Source organism: Phaethon aethereus (genome assembly GCF_964289735.1).
Source record: "Phaethon aethereus genome assembly, chromosome: 19".
Taxonomy (NCBI): domain Eukaryota; kingdom Metazoa; phylum Chordata; class Aves; order Phaethontiformes; family Phaethontidae; genus Phaethon; species Phaethon aethereus.
The window spans coordinates 7,520,742-7,544,703 of NC_138595.1; the positions used below are offsets into that span (position 1 = coordinate 7,520,742).

The window sequence follows — 23,962 nt, forward strand, 5'->3', positions numbered from 1 at the left end:
GCCAGGAGCGGTGCTGAGTGTGGCTGGGGAAGGGTGCGGAGTGGCTGCTTGCCTTGGCACACTCCTGGCTAGAGGGTCTGAACTCAGGGCTTACAGATCTGCCTGATGCAGATCAGCAGTGGCTCTGGGCTGGTTTTGTACAGATCTGCAGCGACTCGGGTGGTGTTTGGTGCCGCATTCCACAGGAAGCAGAATCTCCCCAAAGTGTTTTTGCTCTACATAGGCAAGAAAAGTTGCTGGCACTGGCAGGGAGTGGGTGGTGGTACCTTGTTTGCCCTCAACTAGAGGGTTGTGAGGCCAACCCGCTTCTCTGTAGTATCCTATATGCATAGCGAGCACCTTCTGTGAAAGGCTGAGCTTGTTTCTCCCTCTCTTGAATGGCTTGTGGGGTATGGATGCAGGGTGGGGTGGATTTGGGGCATCATTCTCAGTTCTGTGTGCTCTCTTTGTTTCTTGCTGCAGGTGCCCCAGAAGAAAATGGTGTAAGGCCAGCCAGCGCCGCTGCTGCTTCCAATCGCGGCCTGCCCAGACCTCAGGGAGGAACATGGCAGCAGCTCAGGGAGCAGGAAGCGGCTCAGCCGGGCCATCCGGACTCCCCGGTTCTGCCCCGGGGCACAGCAGCAACTCCACGGCAGTGGCAGTGTGGGAATGGCAGGATGAGTTTGGCAGGTGGAGGCCGTACCGAGGGAACGTCTGCAGCTACATTGAACAGGTTTTTCAGGCCTCTCAGCAGAAGGGCCGGCGTTCGGGGCATGTCAGCAGCATCCCTCTGGGACATGCAGATCCTGTCTTGGCCCCTTACGTCATCGACATCCCAAGCTTGACACAGTTCCGGCAGGATACAGGTAAGGGAGCTTCCCTGCCCATGCTGGGGTTTTGATGAGGCTGCTTGCATGCTGGGGGATAAGGGGGACCTTGTTCTGCACGGGAGAGCCCTACAAAGCTCTGCTGTCACTGCTGGGCAGTTTTTTCATGGGTGGTGTGTCTGCTTCTCTCCTGATGCTGTCTGCTGCCCAGCATATTAGCACGTGAGCAAATCTGTGTTGGGTGCTGTGGATCTGTGGGGCTGGGGGCAGGCAGGCGGGGGTGATCTCTTAAGTAGCCTTATCACGGGACCTCTGGAGCTCAGAGCTTGTGAGCCAGAGCCCTCAGAGCTGCAAACTTTCTTCCTGCTCCCACCCACATCCAATTCAAGACCGCTCACATAAAAAGGCCTTTTTACGATTCAAACCCTCCCATTTGAATCCGTTGTTCCCTGTGCGACTGGAGTGCCAGCTGCTTTACCTTGGCACGCCGCCCTGCACAAGCTGCTTCGCGAAAGCCTGCAGCCCCCACAGAACGCCGTGATGCTGCAGCAGAATACTCCCCGCACTTGTGCTATATGAGGCTGGCTTGCTTCCTCCCTGGGAGGAAGGGCAGGCTGGTCTTAATGCAGAATTGAGACCTAATTTTCATTCTCGTCTCTCTTGGGGTCACTGAGGCTAGCAGCTTAGAATTCGCTGAGATGACTCCTACCCACTTTTGCTCCAGATGTGTTGAGCAGCTGTAGCTTAGGGGGCAGGGGTGGAATGCATGCTCTTCATCTCTGGAAAATCAGGGAGATCCCAAATTACACACCCCGAATGAATGGCTGCTTTGGAAATTCTCCGTGCATCAGTTTCCCCTTTGCCAGCATTTTTCCCATCGCCCCAAGGCACAGCCAAACATCACCCCAAGCTTTAGAGACGGGCAGTGCTCTGGTTTCTTGCCATTTGAAGCAGTAGGTGAGCAATATCTTGAATCGACTGCACAATCGAGTAATTACTGCAGGAGGGGGAATTGGTTGGAGCAAATGCCAGTGGTCATCACAGCTGCATCCGTGTTTTTATTCTGATTTGGTGACCTTGGGATTAGTTTTTCCTAGGGGTGTCTGGGTGAGGAGCTTTCTTAGCTGGGTGCCTTGACAAGTCTGGCTCAGCGTGGCCTGTTTGAGGACCTGGAAGCCCTGCTGAAGCTGTGGCTCTGAGCAATACAGCATGGAGCACCAGAGCTGGCATTAGCGGCTGTTTCTTGTTTAGTTTGCACTGAACTTGTGAAGGAACCTTCCAGCCTCTTGTCCTTTCGGCCAGTGCTCCAACACATGGACAGCAGTGTTGTCAGGAAATGGCCCAGTTTGGTGAGGGTGAGCGGAGTGTCTGTGGGAGACTGAAAGATGTGTCCCAGTGTGAATGAGACATCCTTCTCCACAAGTGGAGCTCTCTCTCTACAAAAGTCTTTATATCTTTTCAGACCTTGTGAAAGATCTCAAAACACCTAGTGAATATTGTCCATCCCAGGATGGTTTGGAGTTGGTCATCTGTAGGGGACAGCCCCACAGAATTTTGGAAATTATGTTGGCTGACATAATCTCGTCTTTCCTTGGATGAGATTGTGGTTGCATCATTAATAACAAATGCGCTGATTCCACTTCACAGCTCTCCTGCAGCGTTTCTCACTGATTTGGAGGGATGCTGATCAGAGCAGCCAGGTCTGTGAGCCTCCCTCCACCAGTACCTGTGTGCTCTGCAACATGACTATTGGAAACGCTCTCATATCCCCTTTCAATGGCCCAGTTCTAAGTAAAGCTTTTTCACTCTGCAGGGCTCTGCCTCAAACGTGAACCTTTCCAAGCGAGCAGCCAGCTGACCTTTGTCATGTGCTGGAGAAAAGAATTTCTGCAGGAAACATCCCCATGAAAAATCTTTAAACAGAGCAAAAAATAGGCTGTTGTATTCTGCTCATTAGCTATTAGACAGACAAATAGGCTCTTCAAAGGAAGCCAGGGAGAATAACAGGAAGCCAGTGTTAATGGGACCAGCATCCTCACCAATAGGGAATGACAGCTGTGCAGGGGATCTTGTGGGCAGGATTAGCCATGGGCTTCAGCTGCTGGCTGAGGCCGATTAGCTGGGAGTGAATGCAGGGGAGCAGCAGGAGTTGTCCTCTCGCCACAGCTGTTTGCCCACCCTGGAGAGGAATGCCAGTTTCCCTGCCAGCTTGTGGGAAGGGGGATGTTTTCCAAGTGCGTGGCTTTGGTCTTGTTACTGACTCCTAAAAGCTCTTGTCCCTGCTGCTGTTTTGGGATGTTAAAAATACAGGTTGCTTACAAACTCCTCAAGTCCTCTCTGTGCTGCTTTTAGCTTCGGACCTGCCAATGGAGCAGGGACAGCCTTGCTAATCTCCTCTGAGATGTGTCCCGCGGGGCTTTCCGACACCTTGCTTTATGCGTGGTAGTCCCCTTTCTCCTGGGAGCAGGCTGCCTGCTCTCATCTCTAAATGTAGTTCATTTCACACCATCTCACTTCCAGCCCGGTCTCATCCCGTCCTCCTGCTCAGGGGATCATCCCTGATGTTGCTCGCTTGTGAAGGCCATAGGTTGTATGTTTCTAAAATTCAGTGGCACTTGTTTGCTGGATAGGAGCAGTCATTGCTAGTGTTTGCTCTTGGCTGTTTCATCTGCTTTCCCACGTAAGGTGTTGATACCTGGTTGGGGAAGGTCACCTTGGTTCTCCTGACACCTTCTGTACTTCTGCCAGAAGAAGGTCTGGTCCCACGGGAATCCCTGGGCTTTGTGGTTGAGCTATTGGGGTTCAATCCCAGTTCTTACCAGGGAGGTTGCTGTGTTTCACTGGATGCTAGTAGCTTTTTAGGTGTGCTGATGAGATGTTGTCTGTTGGATGGTGTCACTGGAGAGTCCCGTTCCGCAGTAAGTGGGATGCTTGGTGCTGTTCTGGATGCTGAAGCAGAGGTTGGAAGCAAGTGCTGGACCTTTCCTGGCTGCTCATCGCCTGCATGGGCTGAGGCAAGCCATTCCGGTCCCCAGCCCCTTCAGCTCCCCAGCAGGAACAGGAGTCCTGCTGTTCCTTGGTCTGGCACGTTCTGCCTTTGAGAGAGCCTCAGCCTTTATGTCAGCTCTGGAGCTCAGATCTGTCTTTCCCTATTTAGTTTCTGCAATGACACGTGGGACATACCTGCACCCCCAGCACAGGGTCTCATTGTAGTCTGACCACCAAAGCGCTGTGCAGAAACCACCAGCACAATTAACAAAGAAGCCTGGGAGTGTGATAGGAGCAGGGATGTGACTGTCATGCTGTTGAACAGAATTTTTAGCAGCGAGGAGGTGGTTAATGCCCTTAATGTTTGAGTCAAGTCTTAGCAGTTTCTGCAGTACCCCAAGAGCAGGAGGTAGAAATAACAGCAGCATGAGGCAGAGATACTCAAGCCAGCATTCAGCCAGCCAGAGCCTGAACACAGGTAGCAGTTGGGTTTTGGCAGCCTGGAGTCCCACGTGGGCTGTCCTCCCTCTTCCTTGGGGTGTGCTTGTTAGGCGTAAAGCTCCCTTGGATTGCCTGCTGCCCACGGAACCACCAGCAGCATCCTGGGGCAGTTCTTCACAGGCTTTAGGTGTGGATACTGTTTTTACCTGTGGTCTTGGAGCTTAGGGTCATAACTCCTGACCTCTTAGGAGGCTTTATTTTATTTTTTCCCCTCTCAGTGCTGCTGTTCTCTGAACTCCTGTGTTGTAACGACTCACTGCACCCCTATTCAACCCCACCTGCCTGCATCCCCAGACTTGCTTGCCCTGCGGCGTTCCGGGCTCCTCATTCTCAGTGCAGAGCACTGCTGAGGATTTTTCCAGCAGCAGCAGTTTCGACCCTGCTGCAGGAACCTGTTTTTGCAGAGGTTGCAGAGCTTCTGTCCTGTTGGGTGGCTTACCTCCCCCTCATTAGGCTTCTCCTTTCTTAAAGAAAGGAATAAAGTAACCAGGAGTGAAGTCACCCGGGAGAGCCAGGGAGTTTCGAGCTCCTGCTGTCGCATGGCCTTGCAAGAGTAGTGTGTCTGCTTTCATTTATCTCTTTGTCTGAACAGCTGCTCTCTCCAGCTTCCAGGTTACTTCGTTGTCTCCTCCTCCCTAGTCTTGCTGTATCTCCCAGCAGTCAGGAGCCTGGAGAAGCTGGCCCTGTCTGTCTCCTCTCCAAAGTCCTTGTCCTTGTGGGACTTCACCCACTCCCTCATGAGCAAAATTGCCCAGACCCTTGGGTAGCGAAGTGGGCATTTAGCCCCATAAACGCTCCTGCAAAGCACTTCCCGATGGTGTCGCGTCTCTATAGTTACTCTGTTGTCAAGGCTGTGGGAGTTGGTGGGGTTTTTTTTAACCAGATCTGTGTCTCAGCCTGATTTTTTTTTTTTACTTTTTTTTTTAACGTCAGGGAGGCATATGTGATCGCTGTGCCTTTGTGCTCGGGTGTGTCTGTTTCTGCATCCTCTCTCCTTCCCTCCTTTCCCACCCTTCCTCCCAGCAGCTTTTGAACCTGTTGCCAGCCTGCAATCAGATTTGGCAGAGGGACAGGGATCTCGGGGGTATTGCATTTCTCTAAGCTTCATGAGCAAACCCAGCCCTGTCGGGAAGAGAAAGTCTGTTAGTGCCCCTGTTGAGGGAGAGGTGAGGAAGGCCACCCCGACGTAGACACCACAGATCTATGCAGAAACAAGTCCCTGCAATAACACACCCCCCCTTAACTCTCTGCTCACAAAATGATTTTATTTATTCTTCTCCCTCTCCCCACACAGGGACGATGCGGGCCGTCCGCAGGCACCTCTTCCCTGGGGACTCCGCTGCCGGGCAGGGCATCGTCTGGGAGTGGCAGAACGACGAAGGCGGGTGGTCCCCTTACGAGATGAATGTCTGCGTGTTCCTGGAGCAAGCCCGTGCCACGAACCACCAGCGAGTAGATCTCGGACCCTTGGGCTACAACTATGAAGTTGACTTTGTGGCTCAAGTCCAGACCAACAAGACCACGAGGTTCCGCCGTGGCGTTCAGAGGCGCTTGGATGCCCCGTACCCGGTGACGGCCTCCCCGGCACCCCTTCACACAGGCGTGGCTTGTTCCTGCCAGCAGTGCTGGCTAAATGGTGGGACTGGTCCCATCACCACACGTTACCGCCACTCCATGATAAACTTTCCCAACTCTTCAGCTACTCATCAGGTTTCCGGTAGGACAGCATCAGTAAGTTCTTCCAGTGTTGGCTTCGTGCCCTATAACAAACCGACTTTGTCTGGAGCAAGGTCAACACCAAGACTCAATGCACAGAGCACCTGGGCTTTGCCTCAAGCTGGGGGCCCCAGCACAGGACTGTCTGCCTCTAACGGAGTCAGGTACAGACCCTAATTCACCTTTAAATATTGTGCATGTGTTTGAGAGACCTGCTGTGCTCAGGTCTTCATTATCTAGGAGCCTCTCTGTCCCAGAGGACTTTATAAGGGTCCTCTCCCTAGACTGAGAGAGGTGTTTGTGCCTTTGTCCTGTACAGTGGGTGAGAAGGCTTCTCGTCTGCTTTTCTCTTCTTTTCTCCCACTTGAAATCTAGTCCCTGTCTACTAGTCTCCCTTAACCACTGGAGAAAGCAGTTAGGTTGACATACTGCTGGTTTGAGGAAATTAAAAGTGTTTGGTGGCATTTCTGGTTACTTAAAAACAACTTCGAGGGGGTCTTAGTGAATGAAAAGGAGGCTTGTGAACACCCTTGTTAAATGAAAAATATGCAGTAAACATAGAGTGGAAAACTGCTCTGTGTTCAAAGGTCTTCCCCTTCAAGGAGGGACCACAGGGCTTGCTTCATGTGGCAGAGACCTCATGAGTCCTCTGACAAAATCAGGAAGTCCACGTTGGACATTTTTAAGGTGAACAAGCAGGAAAAATACCAACTCTAAGACACAGATTCGATCAAGAATTTTTTAAAATCCATTGTGAAGATGTTTAGAAAACAAATCAGTAATTTACTTTCCCCTTCCTTTGATATCTTGAACCATATTTATCCCTCTTTATCTGAAATCAATGGGGTGACACTAGCAATTTGAGTGGTGTCCAGGCTATTCGTCAGGCTAAATGCTGATGCAGAGCAGAGATGCCACTGGATAATCACGGAAGAGATTTGTTTTGTGTGTGTTGAGGTGTTGCAGGGCTTCCCTGTTGTGATGTTGGAGGACGGGAAGCACAAGCAGGACTGTAAGTGATTTAAAATCCAGCTCAGCCTTGCCTTGTGAGTGTTGTTTGCCACATCCTTTCCCTTCATCTTTCTTCAGTGACCCTCTCTGAGCTGGGTGCTCAGGTGGGCTCTGGCTCTCTGGAGGGAGCTAGTTACTTTGAAGGAAGGACTGGCAGTTGTTGCGGTGCTAGCTGAGGTCTAGCTTTCCTCGGTTCTTTGAGCTGTCACCCCTCAAATGCTCCAGCTTGTATGGATGGGACACCCGTGCTGGCTGCTGATCCGTTTTCACCGTGGCTTTTCTCTGACAGGGCTGAAACTGGTGCGTATCTCACAGCACAGGACTTCAGCTCCCGTCAGTGAGCGGCTGGAGCCGAAGGAGAGCTGTGTTTGCACCTTGCCGGTGGGGGAGGAAGGGCTTCACTTCTCTTCAGGCCTTTTGGCTCTTGCCAGCTAAATGAAAAGCAGTCTCGTGGGCTGACAGCTTGGCTCCTCTTCACAGCGTGGGCTGCTGGGCCAAGCCACGCTGGGTTATCCCCCGCGGGCTGGAGCAGGGCTGCGGCACTGGGCTCCAGCAGGGATTTTGGGGTTGGGGGAGATCTCTGTCACCCTTGCAAAGTGGGGCACTTCTCTCTGTGTTCTGGTAGGATGGCCTCTGTGAAGCCTGGGCACCCAAACCGAGCCAGATTGCCACTAATCGGCTTTCAGGGTCTTACCTCTTTCTGTGTGTAAGCCTTTGCTAGCAGAGGTCTCTGTGGCCCATCTGGTGATCCTGCTTGCACCCAGTATCTCCCAGCATTAAACTAAGGACCGAGCCAGGGCTGTCTGACTGCTCCCGCCTTTTGTAAACCGCTGGAAGTGTACGGAGCAGTATATGCATTTCACCATAAACAATCCAGATGCTGAACCACTGTGTGAGCACCTGAGAAACTAAAGGAGGACTTGCCAGGGTTGATTTACCTGTCCAAGCTACCCTGAGTGAATACAGAGATAAGAGATCTAGAAGGGTGTTGAAAGCACATTCTGGTAATTACATGAGGCACAGGGGTTTGAGGTTTATTTTGAATCTCGTTTGTATTTTAAGCAAGGTGATGAATCTTCAGATATTTTCCTTGGTGTCATATCAGGACTTTCCCTCTTTGGGGTCATCTGAGTGAAATGACTTCCTGCACCCTCTTATTCTTTCTCACCGTCTTTTTCTGGTGCTTTCTTTGTACCTGGTGATTTTTTGTGGCGTCTTAAGCATCCGCAATACTTCTCTGTTCCAGTCACCTTTGAATAGGGCTGAGAACCAGAGCTTGGTACTGCCTGTGGGAGCCCCGAGTAAGGAGCCGCTGGTCGGTGCTGCCCAGCTGCCTGGAGCCCGTGTCCTTCTCCAGAGCCTCAGCGTGATTTGCAAAGTGACTCTTGGGGTGGGAATTGCTGATAAAAACAAAGAGCCAAATGCTGCAGCCATTGCCCTGCAAGCCTGTCTGGAGCCGATCACGGTCTGGGTGTGCTGTCGGCTGCTGATGGGGAGACAGGCTGTCCTGAAAGGAGGAAGGATGGGAGGCAGATGTTAGAGAGGGGTGGCACAAGGTCCTCGCCGTGAACTGAGCCCACAGCCCAGGTGATGCTGGCTAGGAGGAGAGGGACGGCCAGGAGGAGATCTGTGGATGCCCAGCCAGGGTGGCTGGGGAGGACATTGTTGTGGCAGCTCTGGGTCCCAGGAGCTGCTGGGGCAGCGGGCAGCTCTCGGCGGCTGGTTAAACCCCTTGACAGGCAAGTTGCTGGCAGAGTCTGTGCTGGGTTAACGCAGCAGCCCTCCGGCCTGGCGTCTGCTCCCTGCTCAGCCGCTCCAGCTCGGTCCCTTCTTGAGCACTGCTGAAGGTGGCTTTTGCGGCAGGAGCATCTGGTACCCTCCACGATGGCCGGCCTGAGGACAGCAGCAGCGGGCAGAGCCCTCCCAGAGCGCTGGGACTGCTGCGGTACTGGTGCCGGCGTTGGCACGGGATGAGCCTTGGTCAAGGTCTGGCTGTTGCAACCTGTTTTGCAGCTCAGCTGTTCGTGGTGTGCGAGGGGTGAGGTGGCTGGTGTCTTGGTAATGATCCCTGGCTGAGACAGCCTTCCTGGGGGATGCAACGGATCGTACGGTTAAGTCTTTGCTGGGGACGGCAGAACGCACCACGCGGGGAAGGCGGCAGCTCTTTGGACGCTCGGAAGGGAGCATGCGAGTGCTGGCAGGCGTGTGTGACAGGCACGCTCTGTGCAAAGCCGGCACCCCCAGCTGGGAGCCCTGGTCCCCGCTCTGCCGGCTGTCCGTCCCCACCGGGCTGCGAGCGTGCCCTGAGCACGGGTGCGCTGCCCGTGCTTGCCGTGGCGAGTGTGACGTGAAGAGCCTGGCCCAGACGTGGGGATGCTACTGGGCGCTTGCCTGGCTACAGGGCTTGTTCAGGAGGGGCTTTTGTGGGCAAGACATGAGGACCTGTCTTCATCTCTACAATTCCATTTCTGTTCATTAACACCCAGTGTTTTCTACTAAACGTATCTGTGGAAGCCTCTGTTTTCCATACCCCCTCGTAGGAGCATGCGTGGATTGCAGATCCAGCCCGTGGCTGCGTGCTGAGCCCGGAGGGAGGCAGGCAGCCTCTGGGGGCTCACCCAAATGCACCCCGGAGAAGGGCACAACAAAGATGTGCATTGGTGGCCCTTCATGGATGATGGACGATGTCTGGATCTCCAGTCCTTTGGGATTAGTTTTGCCAAGGGCGCTCTCCTTCTTCCCTACCAGACAGACAAATGCACCTGGGGGGCAATCTCTGCCTTCCAGTGTAGTGCTGTATGTGAAAAGGACTTTGTCGGTGCCAGCTGACAGCTCGAGATGGCTTTTCCCCTGTCACCGCTGTGCTGGCTTTGAGTCGGAAGTGCCACTGGGTGGGTGTAATTGCTTCTGGCTGGGGTTACAGTCTTAGGCTCGTGAAAACCCGTGTTCCAGCAAAAAGTACTCTTAATTTCTGTAAATTAGGGGAAACCTGAGTAGCAAACTCTAACAATGTGTTTCATTTAATTCCTAAGCCCAGAACATTCCTGAGTTATTTTCTCCCCCAGGTTTCCCGTCTTCCCCCCGTCAGCTGGGCTTGGCGCGGTGTGGTGGTTAGTTCCCCTTCCCTCGCAGGCGCTGCCCGTCTCCTCCCGCATCGCTGAACAGTGCGGCCTTTGTGGCGGTGCACGCAAGGCGCTAATTATCCCGCACTAATTATCCCACACTAATTATCCCACGAAAGGTTTCTGTCTGTGTCCAGCACGCAGCATTGCTCATTCCTCTTAGCTGTGATGTGCAATTCCTGTGCTGGCCCATGCTCAGAGACTGAAGGGAAGGGAGCAGCGGGCCACGGTGGATCCTCTGGTGTCTAATAAAGGTTGTGCTGTGTTCACCCCACAGCCTTTGGCTCCAAAGCAGCCCTGGTGGATTACTTTCTTTTACAAAACTGCTTATCTTCACAAAGCTTGCAGGGATGACCCAGCTCCTGCCTCTCAGAGCTGAGCTGCAACTGGCAGAAGGGCTCAGAAGCTATTAGAGACTGAAAGACAGTGCAGTTGTGTACACCCAGTCTCTTTAGGAAACACAGCTAAAAATGGCAGTACTGAAGCAGACGTCTCTGCTGCAGGGCTGAGAAAGAGGTGTAGTTCGTCCTGGAAAGCTGCCTAGCTCCCTGTGTGGCTGTGACAGTTATTTCTAATACGCAGGCAGGAATAGCCCCCAGTACGGGCTGTTAGTAGCGCAGGCGCGCCTGAGCTTTTGTGGCATTGGCAGTGATTAAATATATTTCCTGCTCGCTGTGGGGCTGAAGGGTGGATGCTGGTGTGAGAGAGGGTGGAGCTCCGGCACTTCAAGAGGCAGGTTTAATTTCCCCGTGCTCTCAAGGAGGGTCAAAGTCACTGGATAACCCTGAGAGGAGTGCCAAGGCTTAAATCGATGTTAATATTCTTGGCTCTGCTACCGATATGTTAAATACATGTGGGCAAGTTATTTTGCTTCTTAGTGCATTAGTTTCCTCCCGTGTATTAAACACAGTTCATGAGTCCAGCCTCCCTCACAGACGGCACTGAGATGGGCAGATGGAAGGTGCCTCGGCAAGGGTCGTGTCCGTACATCAGCGGTGTTAACCGGCTCTGTGGAGCGGGACTCGGCGCCTTGCTGCCTGCACTTCCCCGGGCTGCCAGCCACGCGTGAGCCTTCCCACCCGCTGCGGGAAAGCATCCGTCCCTGGGGCAAGAGCTGCCCTGCTCCCTGCGCCGTGCTGGCTAATTACAGAGAAGGATGTTCCCAAAAGGCGGTGAGGAGTTCTCTGCTTGGAGTGTGAGCAAGTAAAGCTGCAGGAAGCGATCTTCTCAGAGATATTTTAATTAGTGCCCCAGCCAGGCAAATCCCCGCTGTAGCTCTGCTGGCCCTTCGGAGCTTATGTGGCTTTGGGTGCCTGGCTAGCTTGTGCCTGCAAATAAGGCAGGCAGCTCAGGGCGGAGGGAGGGTTTCGTTAAAGATGTGAGGAGCGGGGGTCTTGGGGACTTATAGCATCGTGGTGGTCCTAGAAAGGTCTGGTGGTGTGCCCCCAAATCTTCTGTGGGGCATGACCCATGCTTTGTAGCATCAGGAGGAGTAAGCGATAACTGTAAGCAGTAACTGCTCTCTCCTCCTTTGCACCTTTCAGATGCTTTGTCCATGGGTGCACCCACGAGCTCCTCGGGTGGTGAGGAGGTGCTCTGCACGGCGCTGGTTCCACTGGGATTTGTCCCGCAGCCTTCTGTTAGCCAGAGTGGTTCTGCCACCACACTCTTCCTGAGTGGGAGCAGGGGATTCTCCTCTGCTCGGTGCCAGGAGTGAAACCACGGATCCACGTGGCTGCGTGCAGCACACCAAAAGGTCTTCCTTTAGAGGGATTTGGTCTGGGTTTTGGCATTGCTTTGAGGAGAAAGGTAGAGGAGAAACTTCTGCACAGTCATTAGTGTCATCATACACTTATAAAAATTATGACCTTGAATCCAACCACGTGAGAAAATAGATGTTCTTTCAGCCTTCTTGCAGATTTTAATTTTTTTAAGCTTTGAGGCTGCATTATAGCCAGGAGTTTGAGAGTCAAACCAAGGAAGGGGGTTAGACCTTTGGGTGCTGCGGTGGCACTTTGTGTTACTGTGAGGCAGGGCTGGACGCAGTCCTGATCTGGGAGAAGTGTTGGCTGTTGTCCAGAGGGCCCCAAAGACGCCATGATGCAGGACTATGTGGCCTGCTGGCTGGTGTGCAGGGCGAGAGGAAGAACGAAAGGGCCTTATCAGGTGGGGAGGGTGAATTGCTACAGAATTCCCCGTTTCTGCCCCGTTAGGGTGTTGCGTACATGTGGCTTAGGCGACGTTTGGCTCAAACCTGGCTGCCCAGTGTTTGAAATGGCAGCAGCCACGGACACCACACTTCCTCTCTGGTCTTGTGCTTTGCTGTCTCACCGGTGTTGCACTATCTTGAAATTCTGGAGAAGCAAGTGGCTTTGTCATGCTGAAATATCAGTTTGCCCTGTCTGCCCCCCACAGCAGATTGCTTGGGAACCGTTGAGGGGTAATCTTATCAGGATCTTCTTGCTGAATCTTTGAGGATTGTGTCTTATTTTGCATCTTTCTCTTCACAACTTGGTGACCCCTGTTGCGCTCCGTCACCTCCAGCGTACAGAGCAGTGGGAGAACAGGAGCTGCAGCGAATGACAGGACAAAATTGAACCAGGGAGGAGGAATCGATATCAGGAAACATGCAGAGGATTCAGGCATTGACTTTCAGGTATTGCAAGCACAGCCTGAACACTTGGCTGGGAGTCAAAGGCACTGACTGCTTAGAAATCTCATCTGCAGCAGCAGGAGCAGGCGTCTCGGTGGATCCCTCTCATTTCTCCACGCTGCAGCGCTTGCTCTTGCACTGATGCTCTCCACATTTCCTGTACCCAAGACCCCCACCAGCCTGCCTGCATCAAGTTTTCTCCTATCTGAGCCTGGCTTGAGGAAATCAGCAGGACCTCACCCCAGCCTGGCTCCAGCTCGCTCCTGAGAAGCCAGCTCTGGTATGGCGATACAGGAGTAGCTTGAGTCTGAGCTGGTGGACTAAATAAGTCTGTCTGTGCCGCTGGCGAGCCTGCTCTCGGAATCAAGGCACAGCCCATGTTATACTACAACAGCACTATCCTTCCTTGTTACCTCTTCCCCTTCCTCCTCAAAAAAACCCCCATGTCAGACCCAGCGTAGGCTCCGAGTAGCATTTCTGCGCCCTTTCTGGCATGGCAACACTTCCTCCTACGCACTGTGGCTGCACGTCTACCCAGGCAGTGTTGTGGCAGAGGCACCTCAAAGCGGTGTGGATTTCCCTTGATTTCGTCAGCCTCAGGTCTGGGCTTTCTGCAGATGGAAAGGAAATCACAGCGTGGGGCGGCCCTGCCGGTGCGCTCACACGGTGTCGAGCACATGGATCAGCACATCCTAAGACATTGTTGGCTGAGATGCCGCTAACTGAACGTGTGTGTGTTCAGCTTGTGTGAAATAAGAAGTATTCGGGTTCTCCATCATCACGTCAGTTGGCTTAAAGCCTCCAGAAGTCAAAGCTGACACGCTTCACCTTTACAGCAGGAGTGTAGCTGCTCAGCGGCTGTTTCCTGGCTGATGGATAGTAATTTATCTGCAGAGCACTTGCAGCTTCTAAAACTTGATTGCTTGCAAATTCATCAATTGCCTACCCATTTCCCTCTGCAAATCTCAAGGGCTCTTCTCGCTTTGTAGAAGCTCTAGCTCCTGGGCAACTTGGGCTTGAGCCTTGCAATGCAGGAAGGAAGAGTGAAGAATTTCTCTACCGGTCTTCTCGAAGCGTGGTTACCAGTGATCCCCGTCCCAGAGCAGCTCTGCGTTCGCGGTCTTCAACCTCAGGTGTAATGACCTTTTGCTCCAGCCCTTTAGAAGGATCCCCCACTACCCATCTGCGTTCCTGGCAGAGCGGAAGGTTCAGCTTTGTGCTTTATTGTATTTTTACCTTCCACAGGGAAGTGAAAGCGGCCGGGGTGGCTGCTGCACATCACAGTGTGACGATGGAGCACAAGCTCTTCAGTATCAGTCACATGCAGGGTCACAGACTGGGGTGGAGGGGCTGCCCAGGCACCATGTTGTCTTCTTGGCTGCTCAGTTGGAGGAGGGAAGGTCCAATGCCTCTCTGATTTTTCAGTCTTTCAAGTTCCTTTTCATTATCTGGTCCTCAAATACCCTCCTTGTCTGCAGCCGGAGAGGGAGCAGCCCTGCTACTAGCCATCATCTGAAGAGGATCATAGGAGCAGAAACAAAGCAAAGGGATGAGATAGAGAAGGAGGAGGGAAATACCTGAGAAAGAGCTGTGACGAAGAGGCTGAATCAGGAAAGAAAAAAAGTCATAAAGAGGAGTCGCGGCATCTGTTTCAAAGCCCTTGGAAATTGAGAGGAGGATTTCCACTGTGATCGGTGGGTTTGAATTGGGCTGTAGCGAGAACAATCCGTTGCATCATTTGAAGACATTGCAAAACTGGGGACAACGGAGGGGAAAACACAGCCTTTGAAAGAGACAGAAGGGAAACCTCTGCGGTCTGGAGAGCTTTTTAAGGGTCTGGAAGAGCTGGGCTGGCTTGGTCAGCCTCAGCACAGCGCCAAGCCCTGGGTCCTGCCCGGGGGTTTCTTCAGGGAGCTCGGCGCACGTGCGGAACCCCTTTCAAACTGCGGCAGGTAGGAGAGGAGGGAGGTGGGGGTGCGTCCCTGTCTTGAGGGGGGCAGGCAGCCATGGGTCACTCGCAGATCTTTCCGGCTCTGGTCATTGTCATGGAGCTGTGGACAAAGATTTTAGCAAGGGTGAAGGAGGGACTGCTGTCTGTGATGCTATTTTGGGCACAGTGGCAGCTTTTGCATCCCAGCTGGGGAGAATTAGGTTCCCTCCCTAGACAGTGGATGGCATTTGGGCACTTGACCACCTTAGTCTGCCCTGTGAATTCCTAAGAAGCTGGCCAGGTTTGATATTATTTTGTGTGTTTTGGGGAGTCCTTTGAGACGGTTGTCTGGATGCACCATGTATTTACTGCGGCTGGTGTGTATGAGCCTGCATCTGTCACAGGCACATGTGCCACCTGAGACAAAGTCCGTGGATGGCTTCTTCGTGCCAGCATGTTGGATTTCAAATGTTCCTGCTTTGCTCATGTGGATCCAGCTTGCTTTCTCCTCTAGTGACCCCCTCATCAGCTTTGATGGTACTGCTCACCCTTTCCTTCCTAACTCCTGCCACCAGCTAATTGCATGACCCTGACTGCCCACACATCCCAAACTAGCCTGAGGTGCAGCCTCCAGTGCTGGGAAACACTGCCAAAACAAGTTGGTTACCAACCCGAGGGGGGTGTTTGGTATCCAAATTCTTTTGATTTCCAAAGGAAGGTGGGTGCCAAACTTTTCTAAGTCTCCTTCAACCTTTCCTCCCTTGTTCCCACGTCTTGCAGTAAGGCCACAGATGCGCAGGGAGAGTCCAGACCTGATTCTGTTCAACCCAGGGCTGCAGCTGCATGTGCTCAAGTGCTTTTCTTGGCCTTTCTCTGCTTCAGTTTCCCCATCTGGAAAGCAGGGGGAGGTGATAAAGCTTCCTTCCTTTGATCAGTACAGCTGCAGCTTCTCATACAGCATGGGGGTTCACGCTTTGGTGAGTAGTGTTTCTCTGGCTGGGGACCAAGTCACCTTTGCTGCATCCCAGCGGTTTCTGGCCACCTGCTGATGCCATGGACCTGCTGGTGCAGCAGTCTGTTGCGGTACAGGTTGGCTACTCACGGGAAGCTCAGTGGTGGAGCAGCAAAGGGCAGGGGCTTGACAGCAGGGTCTACTAACAGACCCCAGCAAGGGAATGGGATGAGTTGGACCCAGCCTCCAGCGAGGAGGAGATGGGGCTGGTAACAGCCATCTACAACATAGGTCTGAGGTCCACCTTAGAGATAAGTAAACCTATTAAGTAGCTCTAGCAAGGACTGGCCTCCTTAAATGGAGCTGCTGGACCACTGAGCAAAGGATTTGTGGGTGGGGGTCTCAGGTGGGACTCATCTGAGCAATTAATCCATGTTAATGTATCCAGGGCCCTGGCACCCAGGAGGGAGCAGCACACTGCCAAATTGTCTGTGTTTTGTCAGTGATTGAGCTATGCTGTTGAGCTTGTCCCTTTTTCTTTTCTCTCTCCAGCACCCCAAAGCTGCCTGTCAAGATGCCTAAACCCAGCAAGGTGAACCAGGCCCTGGCAGGTAAGGATCCTGCTCTGCCCCTAGGGTTAGGGAGCAAGCGGTTTACCTTTCTGTGGCACTTACTTTTCTTTGCTAGTTTTTAGGAAAAGTCTGAAACATCGCTGGCATTTAGGGTTTTAGGCCCAAACACTTTTCAGAAAGGCCAAGAGGGCAAATTTGGGGGAGGAGGGGATGGCCAAACCTTAGCAACTGTTTTTCATATCAGTGCTGGTCCTGTGGCTCTCAAAATGAGTGGGTTTATTTGAGGGTTGAATATTCATCTTCTCCCGTAGGTGTGGATGAGCAAGTAGCAGGGGGGAGCACATGGATCAAGCTCAGTGTTAGCTGTTACTTGCTACTTTTTTAAGTCAAAGGGGTGTGTGATTTTTAATGTGTGGGGTTTTTTTTAATGTGTTTTTATTACAAAAGCTCAGGTGGTCTTTAGCTTAAAAAATAATTGTGATGCCTTGTCTTGGGGAAAGGAAGGGGCAGAAGTTGAATCAGACATGTCTCCTCTGGCAGCAGATACAGGTTTGGTTGTTATCATCCAGACCTGTGAATACAATGCTAAATATACCCGAGGAGTGTGTCTTGGAGGGATGAAAGTGCCAGTTTTTAACGCTCCTTTTCAGAGTAGGTTTGCCTGTGAAACATGAAATGGCGTTGCCTTGAAAACGACAACTCGCGCTTGCAGCTTTCGGTGGAAGCGTTTCTCTGCCAAAAACCGTCGGCACATTTGCTCGGTTTTGACTCAGCCAGCGCCAAACCGCAGGACCCTGGTGCGGTGGTGCCTGGGGAGACGGGTGTTCTGCTGAGAGCAGATGTCTTCTCTGTACCGACTGCGCACTCGAAGTTGTATCGTGACATGGTAGCCCAGGGGGAGATGAGTGGAAAAGACCTGATGTATGGTACTTTCTGAGTTTTCCTATACCTATTTCAGACACTACAGAATATCTATAAACCCTGTCCTCTGGCTCTTGTCCATGCATGGTCTGGTGAGGTTATTAGCTCCTCGGACACCAAACTTTGCTCCTGAGCAAGTGGAGACAGTTACATTCTCATTCTTAGAGAAAATGATTGCCACCGTATTCCAAGAAAGGTGATGGTGCTTGGTCTCTTCCCAGGCGTCAGGCTTTACCCTGCCTAAAAGTGTTCCCCAGGGTTGATGTTTCCCGTCATCTGCTGTTATCACCGTTGTAAAAACTGTGCCTTGCATGGCTCTAGCCAAATGGGCACTGTCTAAAGACTAATACTGCGTGTCCTCTGACAGCGTGCAGCCCATCTGTCTCCCTGTTAGCAATCAGTCTTTGTGGAAATGAGGTGTAAAGTCAAGCTCAGACCCCGTCTAGATGGATGACCTGAGCAGAAGAACTCCCCTTGCTTATGAAAGCTCTGAATTTCATCCCCTGGCTATTAGCAGTGACTGTGTAATTAGGTATTTAATTGCGTAATGGTAAATACAGGAAAGAACTGAAGAGCCCTGGTGAATCCAGGCTGTGTTAAAGTTGTTAACTGTGATCTTGTTCTACATGTGCAAATCATTCACTGTTAATTTGGAAGAGGTGAATATGCATGGTCCATTTATACCTTGCAGTACCACGTTTAGATATAAAAGGCTGCAGGAGAGCTGAGTAGAATAAGCCATTTACCACCATGTAATAAAATAAAATGAAAAGTTTAAGTCTGTAATTGATACCTCTGTTGTTGGAGGCTGGGGGTGCAAAAGAGGGAATAATTATTCCTTTTAATAATCTTTAGCTCTCCACGAGGCAGCTAGCAAGAGGCACCCCAAGAGGCTGGGTTGAGGGTGGATGCAGAGCTGCCTGGGCTGGGCTGAGTGTGGTCAGCGCAGAAGCAACTCCCCGGGGCCAGCGTCTCCTTCCGATCCAGGTCTTTGTAGGACACAGCTTTGATCGGCACTATGCTGCCTTCTGCCAAGTGTCACAGACCTCAGAGGTGCAAGGGAGGAGAAAAATCTGAATTTGAGCCCGTCCTTAAAATCACATAGAAGCAGAGGAATGACTGGACAAGTTAATTAGCAAGCAAAAGGAAAATAAATCTCTGGGAACATTTCTGGTAAAAAGCAAGCAGCACAGTTCTGGTTAAAAGGGCAAATGTTATCGAAATGTTAATTGGCTGGGTCTTTAGGGACACCTTCTTCCCCTTCATGCTCCGCTCTCTGTTTCTATAACCTCTTCTGGGAAGTGGTATTTTGTTCGTATTTAAAATCCTGCAGATGATGTTTGAGTTACTTATTATTCAGGTTATTCTCTAACACACAGGCTGGGCCCCTTTTGTTCCACCAATCCCCACTGCACGACTGCTTCCTTAGCAGCCTTCCGTGGGGGAAAGGCTGGGGACCCAAGGGCTCTGTGATGATGTGGGGGAGAGGGCAGTCTCAGATGTGAACCGAAGAAGGCTTTATTCTGGGCAACGTGTCCGGAAGTCTCACAACACTTGGTCTCCATCCTGAGGTGCCTCTCAGCAGCTTTGGCTCTGGTTTGAAGCAGGAGAGATAAAACCCCTTGAATCTTGTGGATGATCTCGAGAAATGCTGCAGGTGCATCTCTTGGATGCAGAGGGAACGTCTGGTGGATAAACAGGAGACGGGGGATTCTGCGAGTCTGAATGAGAAGCTGGGTTTCAGATTTGTAACTCTGTCAACCCCATGTCTTCTAAAAGCACCACTTGGGATCCCAGAAATCATGAAGCTGACTTTAAAAACAGGTTTTGTACCCCCAAAAAAATTTCTTTTTCCTTGCTTTTGGCTATTTATTACTTAAAGGTGCATGTGGAAACTTGTCTTTTGAGCTTTTTCTTCCCCTCCAAGTATTTGGTTAGTATGGTGAAATACCAGAACCAAGGTCTAAGCAAACTGTTGAACCACAGTGTTGGTGTTTAAGGATCAGCTGGACTAACATCTTTCGGGAATAATGGAGTTTAGCTGGTGTGCCTCAAGGCTGGAGGGTGGACTAGGCAGTCATGTGAAGGCTTTTATATTACTATTTTTAAGATGAAGGCTGGAAGTGAGCTTTTTGTTAAATGAAACCGAGTGTTTCTCATTAGCGTCGTTCCTAGAGCTGGGGCATTTGGGAACATACTAACCCTAATAATTTTGCTGGTGGATATAATTGTACAAATTAGCAATGCTTTTCTGAGATCTCACATTATTTGAAAGTAAGCTCTGCCTTTTCCCTTCTACCTTCTCAAATCCAGGACGGGAACCAAAGGCATACCAGTCTGAGGTCTGTGCAAATACAGCTCAGTAGCCGGAGCCGGTGACCAGAGGGACATGTTAGGCTGGGTATGTGAGCAAGCGTGTGGTCAACGCTCATTACATTATGTAAGGGTGTTTTTCCCATGCTCAGCGTATGCACAGGATATTACAAAAGTCCCTTATTTACATGGCAGGCTGAGAAAAGCTGGTGAATGTTGTCATAGCTCCAGTGAAAATAATTTTACCCAGTCAGAAGCGTTGTACTTCTGGCCAAATAGATGCTTTGAGCGGGAGGAAAGAGGCAGTTCTCCGAGTGTCCTTATTGCGTAGGATTGGATCGGATGCAAAGGATGCTTTGCAAGGCTTTTTCTCTCTTCCCTCCTGCAGTCTCTGCAGGGAGGAAACCCAGTGGCCGGTGGAAAGTGTGAACATATTCATTAATGTTTTTCCAGCTCCTGGGGTAGCTAGTGAGCAGCTGGAACTCTTGCAGGAATGCGTGGGCGTCCAAGGCAGTCTTGGTCTGCGCAAGCTTATCTTGTTGCAGCTTGGCCCTTGGCGTCTTCAGGGGAGAATTTTTCCAGGTCCAGGGCCCCATTTGCTCCTGACATAACTCCACGGATGCCTACGTCGAGTTCTGAATTAAAACTTATGTCTGCAGATCAGAATCGGAGAACTGATCTGCAGATGTGATGTGTGTGTCTGTGTTGTTCTGGCACTTGGTGTGAACGCACACCCCCACATAGGGCTTGGAGCAGAGGAGATCCCTTCCCCGGGACTCTTGTCACCAGGCTTGTGGGAGGATTGTTAGGTGCTGAGATTTCCAGTATTGTATTAGAACTTCAAAGGAGGCATTGCTGCTGGGTTTTGGAATGAGCCAGAGGGGCAATGTAACACCGGAACAGCCCCTTTTTGAATGCTCTCTTGATTTGAATCTGCAGAAGATGATTCGTTGTGTCTCTCTGAAGGCGGCAGAAGGAAAAAGTAGAAAATTACCTTTTCTTGGTCGATTTCAGATCGTCCATGGGAGAACATTTGGTTGGGGGTAATTCTGCTGGTTCCACGATTTCCCCGTGCTTTGTCTGTGTTGTAATTGTAGATCTGTTTGTAGCTCATGAAACAGAAGTGAGGAAGTTCCTGGAATAAATGTTTATTTTTCTTTGCAATGATTTGTGATGATGGATAAGTTATTCCAGGTATGAGAGGGGCTGTGTTAGAGGGTACCTGAACTCAGCTGAGGTTCTGTGGCTCATGCTCATCACTTGGTCTGATTTTTGATGGCAACGTTTTGTCCTCTGATGTTAAGAGCCTGAAGTCAGTTGTTCAGCCTCTGCTTCTGTCGTGTTCGGTTTTTTGGTTTTTTTTTAATGGGCTCTGCATGTTAATGTTAGCAAGACCGTATTGATCTCTTAAGAAGAAAGCATTAATTTTGCATTTGCCTATCAGTCAGCTGTGTGTAGGTGGTGATAATCCCTGTTAGTCTGTGGACTTGCTTTTCAAATGTCAGTCTCTGCAATCAGTGTGATCGCGCCGCTTAGAAGCAGGCGTTTCGGAGATAACTTTACCGTTTGCTTTTCCGCACCGCTTCTGGGGAATTGCATTTGCAGCCTCGGCAGGGTCAGGCTGTCTGCGGTGATCTCCCCCAGCTGTGGGCAGGTCCAGCATCTTGCCTGCTTCTCAAGGACGCCGTTCCTCCAGGCGCTCTAATCGGCGTGAGTTGGTCCTGCTCCTCTGGGAACACCTCTGACTGTCCTTTAACCTGCTGCAAGGGGAAAGTACGCGCCTGGGGCGCCGTGCACGTGGCAGCTTTTGTGCTGTTGCTGGGCTTCAGGTGTTCAGTTGTACTCCTGCGTTCAAAAAACAAGTAGGTTTTGTAACGGGGACATTTAAGGTCTTGCTTAAGGCTCCTTGGGACTAGGGAAGGACTGCTGGCTTAGACCGGGGTTGAGAGCACGCGGTAGTCTTCTGGTCTTTAGTTCAAGACCTAAAGGAAGTTATTTTGGTTGCGAAATTTCTGGATCTGTTGGTACCTAATGAGGGTGATCCACGGCTGCCTGGTTTGCTGTAACCTGTCGCCACTGGGAAGCGTGTGGTTTCACCGTGCGCTGGGCAGCCTGGTCTTCTGGCCAGACCAGCTCTGCCAAAGGTTCTTGGGTAACTCTGGGGAAACCACTTCATCTGCCTGTGCCCCTCTCCCTGCTTGTGAAACTCCTGCAGTCTCTCTTTTGGCTCATAGATGAGGAAGTTTTAGTAAAAGCGTCCAATGCCGTGTAGGGAGAAGGGACTGAAACAGGTTCAGGAATATTTCTTGTGCCTAGACCTTAGGTGAAGGAGGTGCGCAACACGGTCGGCACTGCGTAGGCGTAGTTCTGCTTGTGGGGCATTGACACGGGCTTTGCACGGAGGATTTCTAGTCACAAGGCATGGGTTCTTGACTAGTTCCATGTTAGAGGCAGAAAATAGTCTTACCATTTGCACGCAAAGCTGGCTGATCCCATCATAACTCAATTTTTTTCAGTCGTGTGTAGACAAGGTACCTTGTTTTCATCCTGAACAAATGCGCTCTTGTATCTTCCCTTCCCAACCCAGTTGAACAAAGTCTTGAAAAAGAAAATCCACAGAAATTTCAGCTTTGGTTGTGAATTACTGTGCAGGATGCTGGCAAGAATTCCCACAGTGTTAGGATGTGGTCTATTGTCAGAGGTAACTTTGGGGGAAATGTTGGCTTTTAGGTTGTCTGCAGGTGGGAAAGTCATTTCTTGGGAAAGCAAAGGCAGGTGTGTTCTTGACTGTAAGTTTAAGAGCAATATGCTACCTTAGAAATGTTATGACTTGTAACCGGCCTGTATTTCACAGGCAAACGTCGTATTAGATCAGCATGATCAGTCCTGTAGCTCTCTGCGAGCCAGCTTTACCTTCAGGGAATGGCTGTCCTTTTTAATGATTCATTAGCTTTAATGAACTGCATCCCATGCATGCAGCTGGCTGGGATGGAGGCAGGTGGGAATTGCTTTGCAGCTGGGGATGCTAGGAAAAACCAGAAAGCCAAGGAGGAGGTGTGGGGTGAGCAGGGGGCTGCCACCGTGGGTCAAGTGGGGCTCCTCGGGCAGGGGACTGAGTGGAGCAGCTCCAGCCCACGGTCAGCCTGGCACTGCCGCGGTGTTTGAAGGCGGTTAAGCTGCTCTCTGGGGATCGGTCTGGTGCGTCGCCTTTGACACGCGTAGCTTTACGGGGGGAGTAGCTGAGCGGGACCTTGAGGGGTTACAGGTGATGCCCCTTGTCCTTCAGGGCCCCGGAGAGCAGGAGGACTTTGCACCACAGCAATGCAAAACGCCTGGAGAGCCCTAAAGCCGAGGCAAAGAGGAAGGTCCTGTTCACCACCAGCGCAGAGGGTCACGGGCGAGACTTGTGCCCGTATTTCTGTGCTTTAATTTGTTGCCTGGGCTCCTCCCTCTAAAAACCTCTGGATCCTGTCCTTGTGCTGGCTCCGACCCTGCTGCCTCCGATGTTTTATGTCCTCTGAATCAAGGGCTTGGGTTCTGTTTTATTTTTATCTTTAATTTTCTTTGAAAGGTTAAAGCTTTTTTTTTAATGAATGTGTTTCCCCGTTGTTTCCTTCCTGCATGTTGATCTCGTACCCGCTGTAGGCATGACGGCTATTCTGATGTCAGCCGCTGGACTCCCCGTGCACCTCACCTGTGTGCCGCAAGCTGCCAGCACCCATAAAGCCACTAAAAAACACAGCTCAGTTAAGGAGGGGAGGAAAGTTTCCAAGAAAGGTAGTTTCTGCTCAAACTCTGATATTTGCTTCCATCTCCTTCTCTTTATCTCTCTGCACTTGTTCTGCCTCCCTCCTTTCCTCTTGTCTCTCCCCTCACCCTTTTGGCTCTTCTGATTTGACTGATGATGTTCGTCCCATCACGGGGAGAAGCAGGGCACGTCTCCTCTGGCCTGCATGGTCTCTGACAGGCTGTAAAATAAGATGATCAAGTAGACCCTGTCCTGTGGTAGCTCTGCTCGTTTCCATCAGTCACTAAAGCTGGGGCAGCCCAGTCGTTCTCTGTGCGTGCCAGAGACTCCTGCAGCCTCCTCCATGGTCCTGCTGCACCCTCTCGGGGAGCCCTGGGCATCCACGCACCAAGATCTTCACTGACTCATTGATGGGACAAGTCTGGGAGCTGAGGGACCATCAAGGAGAGCATTTAATCCATGCATGCTCTCAAGAGAAGGTCTGCCTGTGAGCTATACTTGTCATGGTTGAGTCATGGAGTGAGAAGGATCTTCCAGACAAGAAGGTCCCTGAGTCATATAAGGCTTTCAGGGTCGAATTGCAGAGGATTTGTTCTCTCCACCTCTGTCTGGGGTGGAAGGGAGTGAGTGGAGCTCTCGGATGGATGTGCCCTGGCAGGAAGGGCTGGGTTACCCCAGCTCTCCTGCTGAGCTGAGCCTCCTCCAGGGCAGGGCCTTCATTTCACCTCT

At 51.4% G+C, this 23,962-nt stretch overlaps 1 protein-coding gene across 1 annotated transcript in view; it reads left to right on the top strand.

Annotated features, from left to right (window-relative positions):
• The first annotated feature begins 373 nt into the window (after positions 1-373).
• The window catches only part of DTX2 (deltex E3 ubiquitin ligase 2), a 34,402-nt gene continuing 10,813 nt past the window's right edge, over positions 374-23,962 (top strand). Inside the window, 4 exon segments of the mRNA XM_082008636.1 lie at positions 374-845; positions 5,590-6,175; positions 16,232-16,290; positions 23,131-23,262. Of these exon segments, the coding sequence (XP_081864762.1) occupies positions 392-845; positions 5,590-6,175; positions 16,232-16,290; positions 23,131-23,262 (1,231 nt within the window). The 5' untranslated portion in view covers positions 374-391.